Below are 17,166 nucleotides of genomic sequence, written 5' to 3'. Positions count from 1 at the left end.
GGTGGGGGTACGGGTGCAGGGGTGGTGCCTGGTGAGCCCATCCCACCCCAGGGCTGGTGTGGGGTGGCTGCACTGGTCCAAGAGCACGCTTCTTCCTTAGCTCCAGAAGCTCATGCCTCATTTTTAGCACCAACGGGGGGCAATTCCTCCATTTCGGGGTACCCTGCGGGTGCCTCACTTCCTTTCCTGCTCCAGGCCAGCCCATCAACCCCCACGGCCGCATCTACCCCGAGGAGATGATCCAGACTGGGATCTCGCCCATTGACGTGATGAACAGCATTGCCCGGGGCCAGAAGATCCCCATCTTCTCCGCTGCCGGTCTCCCCCACAACGAGGTGGGTCCCCGTGGGGCACCGAGCCCCTGGCACAGCCCCGGCAGCAGACGGAGGAGGAGGAGGGTGGAGGAGGCAGCACGGGGGGAGTTTGGGAGGGCTGGAGCCTGTCTCCTGCATCTCTCCTCCTCTCCCTGCTGTGCTCTGCTCACCGTGACGGGCCAGACCCCCATTTTTGGGGTGTCTGTTGTGTTCCACGACCCCCCCGCAGCCACGCAGGGTGATGGGCTAGTGAGAAGGGAAGCTCACATTGCCTCGTGCCTCAGTTTCCCCATCTGCACAACGAGGGGTAAAGCAAACCCTGGTATGCTTTTCGTGTCACTTTGGAACATGGTGTGGCACTTTGGGACATGGGGTGGCACTTTGGGGCACGGTTTAGTGGGCATGGGGGTGTTGGGTTGATGGTTGGGCTGATGATCTTAGAGATCCTTTCCAACCTTAATGATTCCTAGCTTTACTTTCATTAAAAATAATCCAGCCACCAAGCTGGACACATGAAATTATGACTCTGCCCTTAACTGGTTTAGTGGTGGGCTTGGCAGTGTCAGGTTGATGGTTTGACTGGGTGATCTTCAAGGTCTTCTCCAACCCAAACGATTCCATGATTCTATGCCAAGAGCTGTGCTGGGCGGGGAGAGGTGATCTGGGCTGATGTGGGTACCCGAGCCCGTGGAGTGGGGCACCACAGACCACCCCACAGCCCCGCGAGCGCGGTCGTGCCGGGCACGGGAAATACCAGCCTGATCCATGGGTGCGCTGGCGCGGTGGATGGGCAGCACCGCCCCGGCTCCCTCCCCCCGGCACAGACGGTGATGCGATGGGACGGAAAACCGGCCCTGACAGATCGGGAGCGACGGAGGAGGGTGACCACGGTCAAGTCAGGGCTCGGCACGATGGGTGCTGTGCCACGGCGAGGGGGCATGGCTGCTGGGGTGGGGGACACCCTGTTCCCCCCAGACCTGCAGGCTCGGGGTGCTGGTGCCCGTGCTGGGATGCTCTCTCCTGTGCTGGTTCCTATTTCTCCTATCTCCATCCCCTGTACCCCTTGCCCCTCGCTGCTGCCGGGGCCGTATCCTGGTAGGGGGGGGACTTGGCCGCGGGCGCTGGCCCTGTGCTTCCTGTCTGTCCCTGTCCCGTTGCAGATCGCGGCGCAGATCTGCCGGCAGGCTGGGCTGGTGAAGAAGTCCAAGGATGTGGTAGACTACCATGAGGACAACTTCGCCATCGTCTTTGCTGCCATGGGGGTGAGTCAGTGCCGGGACGGCACAGTCCAACCGACCTTGGCAAAACCTGCTGACAGGGGAGCCCAAATTGCACAGGATGTGTAGGCAGCCTTGCTGCTGCCTTCCTGCACCTCCTCGTCCCTTGCCTGCCTCAGTTTCCCCATGCATGAAGCTGCCCCACTCCTGCTGACCAGCTGCTCCTCCCACGTGAGCAGGTGAACATGGAGACAGCTCGCTTCTTCAAGTCGGACTTCGAGGAGAACGGCTCCATGGAGAACGTGTGCCTTTTCCTCAACCTGGCCAATGACCCCACGTGAGTCAGCCCCATGGCTCTGGCACTGCGCTCTCCTCCTCCTTCTTCTTCTTCTTCTTCTCCTCCTCCTCCTCCTCCTCCTCCTTCTCCTTCTCCTCCTCCTTCTTCTCCTTGTCCTTGTCCTTGTCCTTGTCCTTGTCCTTGTCCTTGTACTTGTACTTGTCCTTGTCCTTGTCCTTGTCCTTCCTTCTCCTTCTCCTTCTCCTTCTCCTTCTCCTTCTCCTTCTCCTTCTCCTTCTCCTTCTCCTTCTCCTTCTCCTTCTCCTTCTCCTTCTCCTTCTCCTTCTCCTTCTCCTTCTCCTTCTCCTCCTCCTCCTCCTCCCCCTCCTTCTCCTCATCCTTCTCCTCCTCCTTGTCCTTGTCCTTCTCCTTGTCCTTCTCCTTGTCCTTCTCCTCCTCCTGCTCCTTGTCCTTGTCCTTGTTCCTGTCCTTCTCCTTCTTCTCCTCCTCCTCCTCCTGCTCCTCCTCCCATGCTGAGTCCCTTGGGGTCCTCCGTGTGCCCTTCTGGGTGGGCAGTGGGTGCCTCCCTCCTCCTCCCTGGCCATCGCCAGGTCCCAGCCTGGGGACACCAAGAGCTGAGATCCCCAGGGGTGCCCAGTCATGGGAGCCTCTGCAGCTCAGCACCAGGCGGGTGCCTGCTGGGCTCCGGGGATGCTGTGTGGAGGGGGGGACTGGGATCTGGGGGTGCCCACCCTGTCCCCCTCACAGGATCGAGCGGATCATAACCCCCCGCCTGGCCCTGACCACCGCCGAGTTCCTCGCCTACCAGTGCGAGAAGCACGTGCTGGTGATCCTGACGGACATGAGCTCCTACGCCGAGGCCCTGCGGGAGGTCAGCGCGTGTCCCCCAGCATCTGCCCGGGTCCCCTGGGTCCTCCCGCTGTGTGCCAGGGGATGAGGACTGCCCTGTTTGGGTGCCTGGGCTGCCCAGGATACCTGGGGTTCCCAGGGTGCTTGGGGTTTTTGGGGTGCTTGGGATGCCCAGGGTGCTGGGGTGCCCAGGGTGCTCAGGGTGCCCAGGGTGCTGGGGGTGCTCAGGGTGGCCAGGATACTTGGGGTACTTGGGATGCCCAGGGTGCTGGGGTTCCCAGGGTGCTCAGGGTGCCCAGGGTGCTGGGGGTGCTCAGGGTGGCCAGGATACTTGGGGTACTCAGGATGCCAGGGGTGTTCGGGGTGCCCAGGATGCTGGGGTTCCCAGGGTGCTCAGGGTGCCCAGGGTGCTGGGATTCCCAGGGTGCTTGGGGTGTTTGGGAAGCCTGGGGTGCCCAGGATACCTGGGGTTCCTAGGGTGCTTGGGGTGCTTGGGATGCCCAGGATGCTGGAGGTGGTCAGGGTGCCCAGGGTGCTGGGCGTGCTCGGGGTGGCCAGGATACTTGGGGTACTCAGGATGCCTGGGGTGCTCAGGGTGCCCAGGGTGCTGGGGGGTGTTTGGGATGCCTGGGGTGCTTGGGATGCCCAGGATTCCCAGGATGCCTGGGGTGCTCGGGGTGCCTGGGGTGCTCAGGGTGCCCAGAATATCTGGGGTTACCAGGGTGCCTGGGGTCCTTGGGATGCCCAGGATGCTGGGGGTGCTCAGGGTGCCCAGGGTGCTGGGGGTGCTTGAGCCCTCCTAGCACGAACTGCAGCCCCCCCCCCCGTCCCGCAGGTGTCAGCAGCCAGGGAGGAGGTGCCCGGCCGCCGTGGCTTCCCCGGCTACATGTACACCGACCTGGCCACCATCTACGAGCGGGCTGGGCGCGTGGAGGGCAGGAACGGCTCCATCACGCAGATTCCCATCCTGACCATGCCCAACGATGGTCAGTGGCCCCAGGGGGCACATGGGGGTCCCTGTGGGGTGTGTGGTGCTACCGCTGTGCCTGCATCGGGAAACCACAGGGATGGGAAATCATCATAGAATCATAGAATTGTTGAGGTTGGAAAAGACCTTGAAGATCATCCAGTCCAACCATTCACCTGACGCTGCCAAGTCCACCACTAAAACAATTAAGGGCAGAGTCATAATTTCATGTGTCCTGGCTTGGGGGCTGGATTATTTTTTAATGAAAATAAAAACTAGGAATCATTAAAGTTGGAAAGGATCTCTAAGATCATCAGTCCAACCATCAACCCAACACCCCCATGCCCACTAAACCATGTCCCCAAGTGCCACCTCTGCCCATTTGTTGAACCCCTCCAGGGATGGGGACTCCCCCACCTCTCTGGGCAGCCTGGTCCAATGCTTGACCACTCCTTCCGTGAATAAATTTTTCCTAATATCCAACCTAAACATCCCCTGATGCAGCTTCAGGCCATTTCCTCTCGTCTTAGGAAATGCCAAATTGTTTTGGTTTAACAGGTTTTGGGGGAGCTTGTGGGCTCTGTCGGGGTAGCGAAGCTTGCTGGGATGCTTTAGGGTTATTTTTTCCCCCCATGCCACGCCTCTGGGCCCCCCCCAGATGGAGCAGAGTGCTGGGTTTCAGCCAAGACTTGCGGTTGGGGGGGACTCAGACTTGGGGTGGGTGCAGGCGTGGGTGTACCCGCGGGTGTGTGCACACACGGGCAAGTCTAAACCAGGCAGTTCTCTGCCCAGCGATGCAAGAAACCGGCTCTTGCTTGCAGCTGCACACTGGTGCAGCTTCCCCGGGGATGTGCTGCTCCCGTCACCCCCCCCCGGAGCGGGGCACGGCCATGTCCGGGGCCCGGCTGAGCAGCCAGACACGTTTTTGGGGCTCACACCACCCTGCCTTTCCCCAGACATCACCCACCCCATCCCGGACCTGACGGGCTTCATCACCGAGGGGCAGATCTACGTCGACCGGCAGCTCCACAACAGGCAGGTTCGTTCCCATCTCCCTTCCCGGCTCTGTGCCACAGCGGAGCAGGGATGGATCTGGCACCGCCGTGCCTGCTGGCATCACGTGGGGCTGGAAACCAACCGAGAGCACTGGGGCCGGGGGTGCTGAGGGCAGGGGGGAGCCCGAAGTGAGGGCAGCGGTCCCCTTGCCTGCACAGGGTGGGGGGGCTGGCAGCAGGCAAGCGTTGGGGGGGTCCCTCTCGCCCTGCAGATCTACCCCCCCATCAACGTGCTGCCCTCCCTCTCCCGCCTGATGAAATCGGCCATCGGGGAGGGCATGACCAGGAAGGACCATGGCGATGTCTCCAACCAGCTGGTAAGGGCTGGGCGGGAGGGGGACGACGATGATGGGGAGCGGGGAGCGGGATCATTTGTCACTTCAAAGCCCTCCTCCCCCTGCTTGGGGCTGAGATCTTGCTGCCCTTGGCCATGGTGGACTCGAACACTTATTTTTAGCACCTCCTCAATGTGAGGTGGAGCTGGGGTAAGGGGGTGGGATGCTTTGCCCGGGGGAAGTGGGACATCCAGGGGATGCAAAGCCCCAAAGCGGGGGCAGAGCTGTAGCTTGTCCTGCTGCGAGAATCCCAGCCTGAGAGCAAGCAGCATTTTTTTTTCCATGCAGCATACATTACATATAATAGAATTATATATAATTGCGGATGCTGCAGAGACCAGAGGGCTTTGAAAAGTGCCTGGTCACGCAAGCTGAGCCCGCTGCGTGCAGACCCTGCTCGGGGCGTCCCCAGCAAACGGCCAAGCGAAGGCTGGCATTTCCCTAAGCTGCTCCCGAAGCCGGGCAGGGGGGAGCCTGCTCTGCTCCTCCTGCTCTGCCTGCCCGGCGGGTTGCATGGAGCGTCCATCTGTCCTGACGGCTGCCTGTCCGGCCCGCAGTACGCTTGCTACGCTATCGGGAAGGACGTGCAGGCGATGAAGGCGGTGGTGGGCGAAGAGGCGCTCTCGCCCGACGACCTGCTCTACCTGGAGTTCCTGCACAAGTTCGAGAAGCAGTTCATCACCCAGGGTGAGGAGGGTGGCTGGACCCTGGAGCCAGGACGGGGTTTTGAGCCTGGACTGGACCCCCAGCATCTCCCCGCTCCTGCACCTCCCTTTGCCTGCATCTCTTCCCAGGTCCCTACGAGAACCGGAGCATCTTTGAGTCCCTGGACATCGGCTGGCAGCTCCTGCGTATTTTCCCCAAGCAGCTGCTGAAGCGCATCCCCGAGAGCATCCTGGCTGAGTACTACCCACGCGAGGCCAAGGTGCCAGGCCAGGGGCCGGCCAGCACGGCCCTCTAACCCCCCCGGAGCTCTGGGCTGAGACGGTCAGCTTTGGGGAGCAGCCTTGCCTTCCCCAAACCTCTCTGGACCATCCAAAGGTCCCTTGGAGGGGCTGGCCGGAGTTAGCTGCCAGGAGGGTGCAGAGGGCTGTGGGTCCTCGGCACCAGCATCCCAAAGCATTGAGAAACCTCTTCTCCTTGCTCAATAAAACCAGCGTGGTCATCAAAACCCCTCTGTGCTCTTGTGCTTCCCACCGTGGCTGTTTCCTTCCCACCCCTGGTCCGGTCCCATCCTCCTGCCTGCACCTCGTGGGAGCAGCACTCCCTGCCCAGCCCGGGCAGGCTGCCCGATGCAGGCAGAGCTCCGAGCCTGGCAGGACAGAGGTGCAGGAAGCTGCCCAAGCTCCCACAGACACAGCTGGCACCTCAAACCATAGAACAGAATCATGGAATCATCGAATCGTTGAGGTTGGAAAAGACTGAAGATCATCCAGTCCAACCATTGACCTAACACTGCCAACTCCACCACTAAACCAGTTAAGGGCAGAGTCATAATTAATTTCATGTTTCCTGGCTTGGTGGCTGGATTATTTTTTAATGAATCATATAGAATCATAGAATCATAGAATGCTTTGGGTTGGAAGGGACCTTTAGAGGTCAAAGTGAAAGTAATATTAGGAATCATTAAGGCTGGAAAGGATCTCTAAGATCATCAGTCCAACCATCAACCCAACACCACCATGCCCACTAAACCATGTCCCCAAGTGCCACATCTACATGTTTTTTGAAAAAAAACCATGGCATTTTTTTTTTTATTTTAACATAACCCAGGAGGTGTAAAGGCCGCGAGAGGAGGGTTTTTGCACGGGGAAGGACCTGAGCATCTCCCCAGGTCCAAGTGACTCAGCTGGGCCACAGCAAATTTCGGTTCCCCCGTCGAGCTCCTGGTTGCTGCCGTAGCAGGACCAGCCCTGCCTGGTTCAGGGTGCTCAGCCTCTGCCGTAGCCGCTCCGGCGTGGTTTCACTTCCCTGCAGCGAGCGGGGAGGGTGAGGCGAGCACCAGGATGGCGAGCAGGCACCCCGCTGAGCTCGGGGTGCTGGGTACCGCCAGCCCCACCACCATGACCTGTGCTGGGGAAGGCGCCGGGCAGCTCGCAGGTAAGGTCCCCAGTGTGCGTTTGAGGATGTGGAGGGCTCGGGGGGCTCACATGTAGCCGGGCATCCCGGTACGCCTCGTGGCAGGGCAGTGGGGGTGGCTGTGGCTGTCCGCCGTGACCATCACCGTGGCCTGTGGGTGCCGCCGGCTGAACCAGATGGTTTGCAGGGGGGCAAAACCAGCCCAGAACCAGGCCTGGAGAGGGATTTTCTCTGCTCAGCACCGTGTCGCAGAGAAGCCAATGACTGATGGGTTGCACCAAGTGCATCTGCCTGCCTGTCCGTCTGTCCGTCCCTTTGCTGCTCTGGGCTGCGGGAGGTGCCTGCCCCAGCTGCAGGCTGTGGTTTTGGCTTTTGGTGGTGTTTGCACGCTCGTGCAGCTTCGCCTTGCAAGTGCTGAAGCCATGGGGGAGCAGCACCATTTGCACAGCCCGAGCCCCGCCGCTGGCACGGGGGTCCAGGCACAGGGGTCCTGGAGAAGGGTCCCAAAGAAGGGTCCCAAAGATGGGTCCCAAAGAAGGGTCTTGGAGAAGGGTCCCAAAGATGGGTCCCAAAGAAGGGTCTTGGAGAAGGGTCCCAAAGAAGGGTCCCAGAGATGGGTCCCAAAGAAGGGTCCCAGAGATGGGTCCCAAAGATGGGTCCCAAAGAAGGGTCCCAAAGAAGGGTCCCAAAGATGGGTCCCAAAGAAGGCTCTTGGAGAAGGGTCCCAAAGAAGGGTCCCAGAGAAGGGTCCCAGAGAAGGGTCCCAAAGAACGGTCCCAAAGAAGGGTCCCAAAGAAGGGTCTCAGAGAAGGGTCCCAGAGAAGGGTCCCAAAGAAGGGTCTTGGAGAAGGGTCCCAAAGAAGGGTCCCAGAGACGGGTCCCAGGGCCTTTGCTCGGCAGCAGCACGCCCATCCTGTGGGTCCTGCAGGGACCCCCAGCCCTTGCAGGCAGTGTAAGGTCACGGTAGCAGAGGCTGGATTACAAACCCGGGGGGGAGGATTTAGATTCCAGAGCGCATTCCCCACCAGATTAGGGCTGTGATGGGAAGGGTCGGAGGCAGGTGCCGGATTCCTGCCCCGCTGCCCCTCGGGGCCGTGATGCACCGCAGCCCCTCTGGCATCACCCCCCGGGGGTGATCAGTCACCCCCCGCAAGCCCCCCACCCTGGAAGGAGGATGGGAGGACCCCGGACCACCCGGGGATGAAGCAGCTCCCCGGTCCCAACCCTGAGGACCCCCAGCCAGTGACTGTCCCTGGGGACACGGTCCCTGTACATGCCCATGTGCTGCACTCCGTGGGGAATTGCACATGGGTCCAGGGCAGCAGGGCGCTCTGGGATGGCTTTTCCCTTGCCCAGAATCACTCACTGGGATTTTTCCTGCCTCCTCCGGGCAGCCCCTTTACCCCGATGCCCTCAGCTCCTTCGCTGCCGCTGTCGAAGTGTTGCTTGCTATCGGGTTGGATTTATGCAGGCTGTTCCTCCCGCTCCGGGCTGTCCGGCCGTACGGAGTTTTCCGCTTTCCTCCTGGGCTTTCACCTCCACTGGTGACCTTCTGTGGTGCTTTTGGTTCCCCTGCAGCCATCCTGGAGTCAGAAAGCAGCGAGGAGGAGGATGAGGAGGAGGAGAAGGAAGAGGAGGAAGAGGAGGATGAAGAGGCAGCTATGGTGCAGGTATCACTCACAGGCTCATTTTCCATTTTATTTCTTCCTCCTGCCCATGTAACTCCGCGGTGACGAAGGACTGGTCCCCCCCGCGCCCTCCCCTCCAGCTGCGGCTGCGTGCCATGGTGCCGGGGTGCTGATCACCGGGGTGTCACGGTCACAGCATCCCCAGCGTGGCTGGCAGCATTGGGGCAGCTCGTGGTTCACCAAGGCCGTGCCAAGGCAATGCCGTGCCAAGGCAATGCCGTGCCAAGGCAATGACCCATGCACGTCTCTCCCCCAGCAGCACCCGTCCCCAGGCCAGGAGGTGGGCGAAGCAGAGGAGCGGCTGGCCGAGCTCGAGCAAGGTGAGCCCCGTCCTGCCCCGGTGTCACATCCCGGCACGGTCCCATGTGGGGACTAGGGGGTGGCTTCAGCCCCTCGCTGGAGCCGGTGGGGATGGGCTCAGTGGGATGGTCAGGTGGGAAAATCCCCGTCGTGGTGCAGAGCCGGGTGCTGTCCCTGGTCTGGGGTGACTTGGGGGTGTTCAGCCTGGAGAAGAGGAGGCTGAGGGGAGACCTGATCGCTCTGCAGCTCCTGGCAGGAGGGGGCAGGGAGGGGGGTGTTGGTCTCTTCTCTCAAGGAACAAGCGATGGGATGAGAGGGAATGGGCTCAAGCTGCATCAGGGGAGGTTTAGATTGGATATTGGGAGAAATTTCTTCACGGAAAGGGTGGTCAGACATTGGACCAGGCTGCCCAGAGAGGTGGGGGAGTCCCCATCCCTGGAGGGGTTCAACAAACGGGCAGAGGTGGCACTTGGGGACATGGTTTAGTGGGCATGGGGGTGTTGGGTTGATGGTTGGGCTGATGATCTTAGAGATCCTTTCCAACCTTAATGATTCCTGGTTTTTACTTTCATTAAAAATAATCCAGCCACCAAGCCAGGACACATGAAATTCTGACTCTGCCCTTAACTGGTTTAGTGGTGGACTTGGCAGTGTCAGGTTAATGGTTGGACTGGATGGTCTGAAGGGTCTTTTCCAACCCAAACGATTCCATGGTTCTATGATTCCATGACCTGGCAGGGCTGTCCCGGCCACTCGGCTGGGGTGGCTGCGGGCAGGGAGGAGGGCAGGGCGCCAGCCGGGACCCCCACCGGGCACCGAGGGCTGGGTGGGCGCCTGAACCCCGCCTCTGCCACCACCAGCATCGCAGGCGCTGCTGGCCGAGCTCTCGGCGCTGGAGACGGAGTTTGAGATCGAGAGGACCTGCCGGCAGCAAGCCGAAGCCTACGCAGCCCAGGTAGGGGTGAGCAGCCGCACCCCCATCGCCATTCCACCCCCCCCAGCACCCCAATGCCCGCGGTCCCTTGCGAAGGGTGGAGGGGTGCATCCCCCCCCGCCGGCGCACCCGGCTCGGTGGTGCAGTAGCAACCCCGATGCTGGGGGTCTCCATCCCACCCCAGGTGAAGCAGGAGAACAAGCACCTGAAGAGGCTCAGCCTGGCCTTGACGGCCCCCCCGGCTCTGCCCAAGGAGGAGCCCCCCGAAGAGGACCCCGACCCTGCCCAGCGCTACAGGCAGCAGCTCGAGGGTGAGCCGGGCTGCAGGCTCCTGGCTAAGCCCCAGCCAGAAACGGTGAAGCCGGTGGCAAAACACCGGACCCTGCCCCATCCTGGTGTCCCCTAAGCCCGGCTCAGCCTGGCCCCGCGTTTTTAGGTTGTGCCTGGGCCTTGTTCTGGGTAAACAACAAGAAAGCGATACCGAAATCGAACAAAAAGGTGAAGTGAAAGCGCTGCTGGTCACGCTTCCTCTTTTCCCATCCTGTTTTCCCATGTCAGCGATTTCGGCTGCGTTTGCAGCCCAATGCTCCAGCTGCCTGTCAGTACTGGGAGGGGCCGGGGGATGCACCCCTTTGGGGGGGATGCACCCCTGGGGGAGATGCACCCCTTTTTGGGGGATGCACCCCTTTTTGGGGGATGTGCTGCTCAGGGTGATGCACTTCTTGGGGAGGATGCACCCCTCAGGGAGGATGCGCTGCTTGGGGCAAGGGGATGCCCCCCTTGGGGGGATGCACCCCTTTTTGGGGGATGCACCCCTTTTGGGAGGATAAGCTGCTCAAGGAGATGCACTTCTTGGGGAGGATGCACCCCTCAGGGAGGATGTGCTGCTCGGGATGGGAGGGATGCTCCCCTTGGGGGGATGCACCCCTTTTTGGGGGATGCACCCCTCAGGGAGGATGTGCTGCTCACTCCCCATTTTCCCACCCCTCACTCCCCATTTTCCCACCCTTTGCTCCCCATTTTCTCACCCCTTGCTCCCCATTTTCTCACCCTTCGCTCCCCATTTTCTCACCCCTCGCTCCCCACTTTTGCTCCCAGATCTGCAGGAGAAGATCTCCTGGCTGCTGGCGCAGCGGAAGGACCTCACCATCCAGGTCCAGGAGCTGCAGAGGCAGAACCAGGACCTGCAGGATCAGGTACCTCTGGGGACCCCCACTGGGACCCCCCTGTGAGCAGGACCCCCCCAGGGGCAGGGTAGTCCTTCATCCCTCTCCTTAATCCCCTCCTTCTCCGGCTCCTGCTCATCCTCGTAGCTCCTTGCCAGGCACAGGATGGGTTTTTTGGGAGGATGGACTCCCCTGTGCAGCCCCTCGCTGTCTCCCTGATATCCTGGGGGGGGTGGGCTGGGCACGGCGGGACCCCCTGGCTGAGCCCGGGGCTGAGCGGGAGTTGTCTGCTGCAGCTGGAGAAGGTGCAGGGGGACCGGCAGCAGCTGCGGGCAGCCCTGGGCACCAGCCAGCGGGCGCTGAAGTCCTTCAAGAGAGGTGAGTTGGGTGCTGGGTGCCCACGGCCATGTCCCCTCCCTGTCTCACTGCTCAGCCAGTGAAGGACCTGCCGGCAGGTCCCCAGTAGCATCATAGAATAGAGTCATGGAATTGTTTAGGTTGGAAAAGCCCTTTAAGATCACCCAGTCCAACCATTCACCTAACACTGCCAAGTCCACCACTAAAACAATTAAGGGGAGAGCAGCAATTTCATGTGTCCTGGCTTGGGGGCTGGATTATGTTTTAATGAAAGTAAAAACTGGGAATCACTAAGGTTGGAAAGGATCTCTAAGATCATCAGCCCAACCATCAACCCAACACCCCCATGCCCACTAAACCATGTCCCCAAGTGCCACCTCTGCCCGTTTGTTGAACCCCTCCAGGGATGGGGACTCCCCCACCTCTCTGGGCAGCCTGGTCCAATGCTTGACCACCCTTTCTGTCAAGAAATTTCTCCTAATATCCAATCTAAACCTGCCCTGGCGCAGCTTGAGCCCATTCCCTCTCGTCCTATCACTTGTTCCTTGGGAGAAGAGCCCGACCCCCCTCCCTGCCCCCTCCTGCCAGGAGCTGCAGAGCGATCAGGTCTCCCCTCAGCCTCCTCTTCTCCAGGCTGAACACCCCCAGCTCCCTCAGCCGCTCCCCACCAGCCCTGTGCTCCAGACCCTGCCCCAGCTCCGTTGCCCTTCTCTGGACACGCTCCAGCACCCCAATGTCCTTCTTGGAGTGAGGGGCCCAAAACTGGACACAGCATTCCAGGTGCGGCCTCACCAGCGCTGAGTACAGGGGCACAATCACCTCCCTGCTCCTGCTGGCCACGCTATTCCTGACACAAGCCAGGATGCTGTTGGCCTTCTTGGCCACCTGGGCACACTGCTGGCTCATGTTCAGCCGCTGTCGACCAACACCCCCAGCTCCTTTTCGGCCAGGCAGCTTTCCAGCCACTCTTCCCCCAGCCTGCAGCGTTGCATGGGGTTGTTGTGACCCAAGTGCAGGACCCGGCACTTGGCCTTGTTGAACCTCACACAGTTGGCCTCGGCCCATCGGTCCAGCTGTATGAGGTTCAACAAGGCCAATTACAACCGGTGCCACCCAGTCCGGCGAAGCAGTGAAGCCAAAGTCAACGGTGCAGCACTGGGAGCTGCAGCCGGACTGCCGGGACGCGGGTGTCCCTGTCCGTGGGAGGTGGCTGAGCCGAGGGCCCCCGGGTGGCACGCACCCCCCGTGCTGGCACCGGTCCCCCCCCAGAGTCCCCACTCTCCTCGGCAGTGTCCCAGATCGTCACCCAGGATTACTGTGAGGCGATGCAGCAGCTGCAGCTGGAGCAGGACCTGCGCGTGCAAGCCGAAGCCTTCGCCCACGAGGTACGGCCGGGTCCCGGGCCACCCCGCCATGGGTGCTGGGTTGGGGGGCAGGCACCCACGGGGGGTGGGAGAGCAGGGGGGCTGCTTGTTTTCAGCATCCCTCGGTGCAAACACCCCAATACTCATAGAATCATCGAATCGTTGAGGTTGGAAAAGACCTTGAAGATCACCCAGTCCAGCCATTAACCTGACACTGCCAAGTCCACCACTAAACCAGTTAAGGGCAGAACAGCAATTTCATGTGTCCTGGCTTGGTGGCTGGATTATTTTTAATGAAAGTAAAAACTAGGAATCACTAAGGTTGGAAAGGATCTCTAAGATCATCAGCCCAACCATCAACCCAACACCCCCATGCCCAATAAACCATGTCCCCAAGTGCCACCTCTGCCCGTTTGTTGAACCCCTCCAGGGATGGGGACTCCCCCACCTCTCTGGGCAGCCTGGTCCAATGCTTGACCACTCTTTCCATGAAGAAATTTTTCCTAATATCCAACCTAAACCTCCCCTGACGCAGCTTCAGGCCATTTCCTCTCGTCCTATTGCTTGTTCCTTGGGAGAAGAGCCCGACCCCCCTCCCTGCCCCCTCCTGTCAGGAGCTGCAGAGCGATCAGGTCTCCCCTCAGCCTCCTCTTCTCTAGGCTAGAACACTCATCCCACTGCTGGCTGCACCCTGGATCCTGGGAGGATGGGGATGCTCCCGGGCACCTGTCGCGGTCCCCTGGGATGAGATCGGATGGGTTTTGCTCCCAGCCTCCCCTGAAAAGCGTTTTTTTTGGCACTGGGGTGAGCCTGGGGGCTCGGTCCCTGCCTGACCCCTGTGCCCCATGGGCAGATGCTGGTGCAAAAGAAGGAGGCGAACAGGCAGAGCACGATCCTGCTGCAGAGCGCGGGGCCCAGCGCCCAGCTGCTGGCGGCCATGCAGGAGGTGGGACGCCTGACCCGGGCGCTGGAGGAGGCCAGGCAGGAGCAGCAGCAGCGGGTGAGGAGCCAACCCCGAGGGTGGGTGACACAGAGATGGGGAGCAGGGGGCACGGCATGGCTCCCGGGCTGGTGATGGTTTCCCCCGGGTGTGGGAACCAGCTGCCATCAGGATCAGACCCCTCCATCCCCATCCCGCGCTGCGTGCCGCAGCCCGGAGAGGTTGTTCTTCTGTGAATTTCCACGGGCGCATTTCGGGTGCCAGGGGAGAGGGTCCCAAGGGCTGGGCTACCCCATGGTGGGAGCCCCCGCATTGGGATAGCACCCCCCAGCCCGCCGGGCTGCCATCACCCAGCCGAGAATCGCCCTAAAATTACGTTCAAGTTCCTTGCAAGCGGCCGATTTGTGGGGCTGTGGGAGCATCCACCTCCCTGGCAGGGATGGCACCGGGGGTCCCAGCTCCTGAGCTGCACCCGGTCCCCGCCGCTCCCGCAGGTGAAGGAGCTGGAGGAGCAGCTGGGGAGGCGGCCGGAGCCGGAGGAGCTGGATGCGGCCCGAGCTGCCCTGGCTGCGGCGGAGGACGAGAAGCTGCAGCTGAAGCAGCGGCTGCAGGAGGCTGAGGCGCGGCTGGGGGGGCTGGAGGAGGAAGGTGGGTGCTTTCACCCCTACCCGACGCAGGCAGGAGCCCGCGGCGGTGCCGGCGGGATGCCCACGGCGCTGCCTGCCCGTAGCCGGGGTGGGCTCAGGCTCCGAGGGCCACCAGCCCCAATTGCCCCCCGTTGCAGTGGGGTCACTGCGGGAGAAGCTGGCCCAGGACCCACCGCCGCAGAGCCAGACCCCCGAGACGCCTGCGCCCGCCCCGCCGCCACCGCCACCGCCGCTGCCACCGCCCTCACCCACTGTCCCCGTGGAGTAAGTGACACCGGCGGACATCCCGGTCACCTCCTGCAGAAAGCGGCTTCCAGCTTGGCAATGTCGTAGCACAGAAGCCAGGCTGGGGGGCGAACCCTGCTCCCCCCACCCCAAAACCCACCGCTGTGCCCGAGCCGGGTGCGGGGCCGAGCTGGCAGCAGGGGCCAGACCCCAGCGGGATTTTGGGGAGGGTGAGGTGAGCCTGGCTCCCAACCGGGGCGGGTCCAGGCAGCTCCTCGCCGGAGAGCCAGTGGGCTTTTTGTGGGCGAGGGGCGCAGCTCGGCCGTGCTCTCAACCTCCCCTCTCCCTTCCAGCCCGCTCTCGGCGATCAGGCAGAGGAAGGGGCTGGCAAACGCCCGGTGCAGTAAGTCCCCCAACTCTGCACCCCGGGGCGGGGGGGTCCTGGCACTGTGGGGGGCTCCCCTGGCAGCGCCATGGGGATGGGAGAGTCCCCGGGCACAGCGGGGACAGGATTTCTCCGGGACGGAGGTTTGCCAGCGCTGCGCTGGGTTCAGGCATCTCCCACCCATCCGAAAGTGTTGCTCCAAGCTCCCGTTGTGGGGTGACGGGCACCCTGCCACCCCCCTGCTGCTCCCCAAAGGAGGGTGCTCGGGCCCCAGCACCCCTATCCTGCACGGCACGGGTGGGAGGTGAGCCCTGGCGCTGGGTGATGGCCGGGTTTGGCTTTGTGGGAGGGACCCCGTGGGTAGCTCCCCACCCCAGCAAGGACTTGAGCCCCCCCGTCACGAGTGCGCGGGGTCTCAGCGCGGCACTCCCTGCGCAGGCAAGCCAGAAACTGATGATGCCAAAGCTCGAGCCGTGCAGGAGATGATGGAGCGGATAAAGAACGGGGTGGTCCTGAGGCCCGCGAAGGAGCGGGTGCCCCTGGGTCAGGTAGGCAGGGACCTGGGCTCGGCCGCTGCCGGACATCCCCACCCCGTGGGAGAATATCCCCGGGGTCTCGGGGCGGGTTTGGGGAGCGTCGGCAGCTGCAGGGAGCTGCAGGGTGGGCAGGATGCGGCCGCATCTCCTCCCTTCCCTCCCGCAGGCTCTGGCAGCGGCAGGCAGCGAGCAGAGGAGCGCGGCGCTGGAGCTGCAGAGCATCCTGGTGAGCAGCTCCATCCCCAGGGAGCGGGGATTCAGGTGCCACCGTCCCCAGCCGCAGCCGCTCTGCGTGGGGCTGCGTTGGGGTTGGCCTTGGCTGGTCTGGGAAGTGGCCCCGGGGGTCTCAGCGCCCGGATGCGGCCCCTCAGCATCTCGGCTGTGCGCGTGGTGTTGCTTAGGGTGCCATGAGGAGGGCGAGCAGGAGGCCCAGAGGGAAGAAAAGCAGCCTGAAGGGCAGGGACAAGCAGCTGGGATCCATCCTGCAGCGGCGACGCCAGGTGGTGGATGCCCCCCTGCCCACCCCCGGCCCCCCGCAGCAGGACCGCGAGGGTGCTGGGGCTGCGGGGACGCCGGATCCTGGTACGGAGAAGGGGTCGGTGGGGAGGGGATGCGGGGGCTCATGCTGGATGGACCCCCCCGGAGCGAGAACGTCCCCGGGGATGGGCGCAGAGGTGACACCCACCTGCGAGCCCCACTGATGCTCTGGGGTCCCCTCCCGTCACCGGTGCCAAGCTGCCGGGCGATGGCGCAGGGTCCCACGGGCTCTGCTCTTGCTCTCACCCCGCTCCGTGTCTCCTCTCCATCTGTCTGTCTGTCTCTCCCCAGGGGACAAGGACGTCGGCACGGCTCCATCCGGGTGCTCGCCGGGGAGCGGGGACAGGGTCCCCTTCAGACCCCGGGCAGCGGGCGGCCTCCCCAGGACCCGGCCCCTTGCCCGCCTGGCCGCGGAGAAGCCGGGGTAGGGGCAGCTGCCCACCCGGAGCCGAAGGACCGCGGCGGGGCGAGGAGCGGGCACGGCGGCGGGGATGGCGGCGGCGGCGGCAAGCTGTCAACCTCATTTTCCAGCACCTTGCATCCTCTTGTGCTTTCATTAAAGCCAGTTGGCACCGGGTCCCCGCACGCCGCGTTGTCACCGGGCGAGGGGGTGGCAGCGGGACGGGGCAGCGGCCAGCGCCGATGGCAGCGCAGCTGCTGCAAACTGGCCCTGGCAAAAGACATTGAGGGGCTGGAGCGGGGCACCCACCCCCCTGTCACCCTAGGGTGCCCGGCAGCTGGGCAGGGATGTGCGTAACACAGCATTTACCTGCTGCGAGGAGGTATTTGTGTGTCCCCCCCTCGCCTTTGCAGCCTGAAGTCTTCAAATTTAAGGAGGTAAATGGTGCCCAGACCCCGAAATGAAGGGATTTTGACTTCTGTCAGGGCAGAATTGGCTGCGGTGTCCCACATCCCTACGCCGCGATCCCGGAGATGCCCAACCATGGCACGGGTGGCGGCTGCATGCCGACGG

At 62.5% G+C, this 17,166-nt stretch overlaps 2 protein-coding genes across 2 annotated transcripts in view; both read left to right on the top strand.

Annotated features, from left to right (window-relative positions):
- The window catches only part of ATP6V1B1 (ATPase H+ transporting V1 subunit B1), a 57,036-nt gene extending 51,040 nt beyond the window's left edge, over positions 1–5,996 (top strand). The window contains exons 7-15 of the mRNA XM_075709884.1: positions 196–335; positions 1,475–1,576; positions 1,771–1,868; positions 2,577–2,700; positions 3,514–3,664; positions 4,602–4,684; positions 4,913–5,017; positions 5,593–5,722; positions 5,830–5,996. Of these exons, the coding sequence (XP_075565999.1) occupies positions 196–335; positions 1,475–1,576; positions 1,771–1,868; positions 2,577–2,700; positions 3,514–3,664; positions 4,602–4,684; positions 4,913–5,017; positions 5,593–5,722; positions 5,830–5,996 (1,100 nt within the window). The remainder of the gene's footprint in view (positions 1–195; positions 336–1,474; positions 1,577–1,770; positions 1,869–2,576; positions 2,701–3,513; positions 3,665–4,601; positions 4,685–4,912; positions 5,018–5,592; positions 5,723–5,829) is intronic.
- A 1,045-nt stretch (positions 5,997–7,041) lies between these two features.
- LOC142593490 (shootin-1-like) lies at positions 7,042–16,621 on the top strand. Its single transcript, XM_075709883.1, has 16 exons — positions 7,042–7,135; positions 8,693–8,784; positions 9,059–9,122; positions 9,963–10,057; positions 10,221–10,347; positions 11,135–11,232; positions 11,499–11,579; positions 12,819–12,944; positions 13,777–13,923; positions 14,367–14,511; positions 14,648–14,774; positions 15,089–15,138; positions 15,559–15,668; positions 15,823–15,882; positions 16,058–16,238; positions 16,485–16,621. Exons 1-16 carry the CDS (start codon positions 7,042–7,044, stop codon positions 16,619–16,621), a joined length of 1,734 nt encoding a protein of 577 aa, XP_075565998.1.
- The last annotated feature ends 545 nt before the right edge of the window (positions 16,622–17,166 follow it).

This window comes from Pelecanus crispus, chromosome 4 (assembly GCF_030463565.1).
Source record: "Pelecanus crispus isolate bPelCri1 chromosome 4, bPelCri1.pri, whole genome shotgun sequence".
In the NCBI taxonomy this organism is placed as follows: domain Eukaryota; kingdom Metazoa; phylum Chordata; class Aves; order Pelecaniformes; family Pelecanidae; genus Pelecanus; species Pelecanus crispus.
Note: the sequence above shows the minus strand (reverse complement) of the source record. Positions and strands in the feature narration are given on the sequence as shown.

Excerpts from the sequence above, each read along its gene's own strand:
- LOC142593490 (XM_075709883.1), top strand. The coding sequence starts at position 7,042 with ATGGCGAGCAGGCACCCCGCTGAGCTCGGGGTGCTGGGTACCGCCAGC. Across the intron at positions 11,233-11,498 it reads ACCAGGACCTGCAGGATCAG|CTGGAGAAGGTGCAGGGGGA; the intron begins GTACCTCTGGGG and ends TGTCTGCTGCAG. Across the intron at positions 13,924-14,366 it reads GGCAGGAGCAGCAGCAGCGG|CTGGAGGAGCAGCTGGGGAG; the intron begins GTGAGGAGCCAA and ends CAGGTGAAGGAG.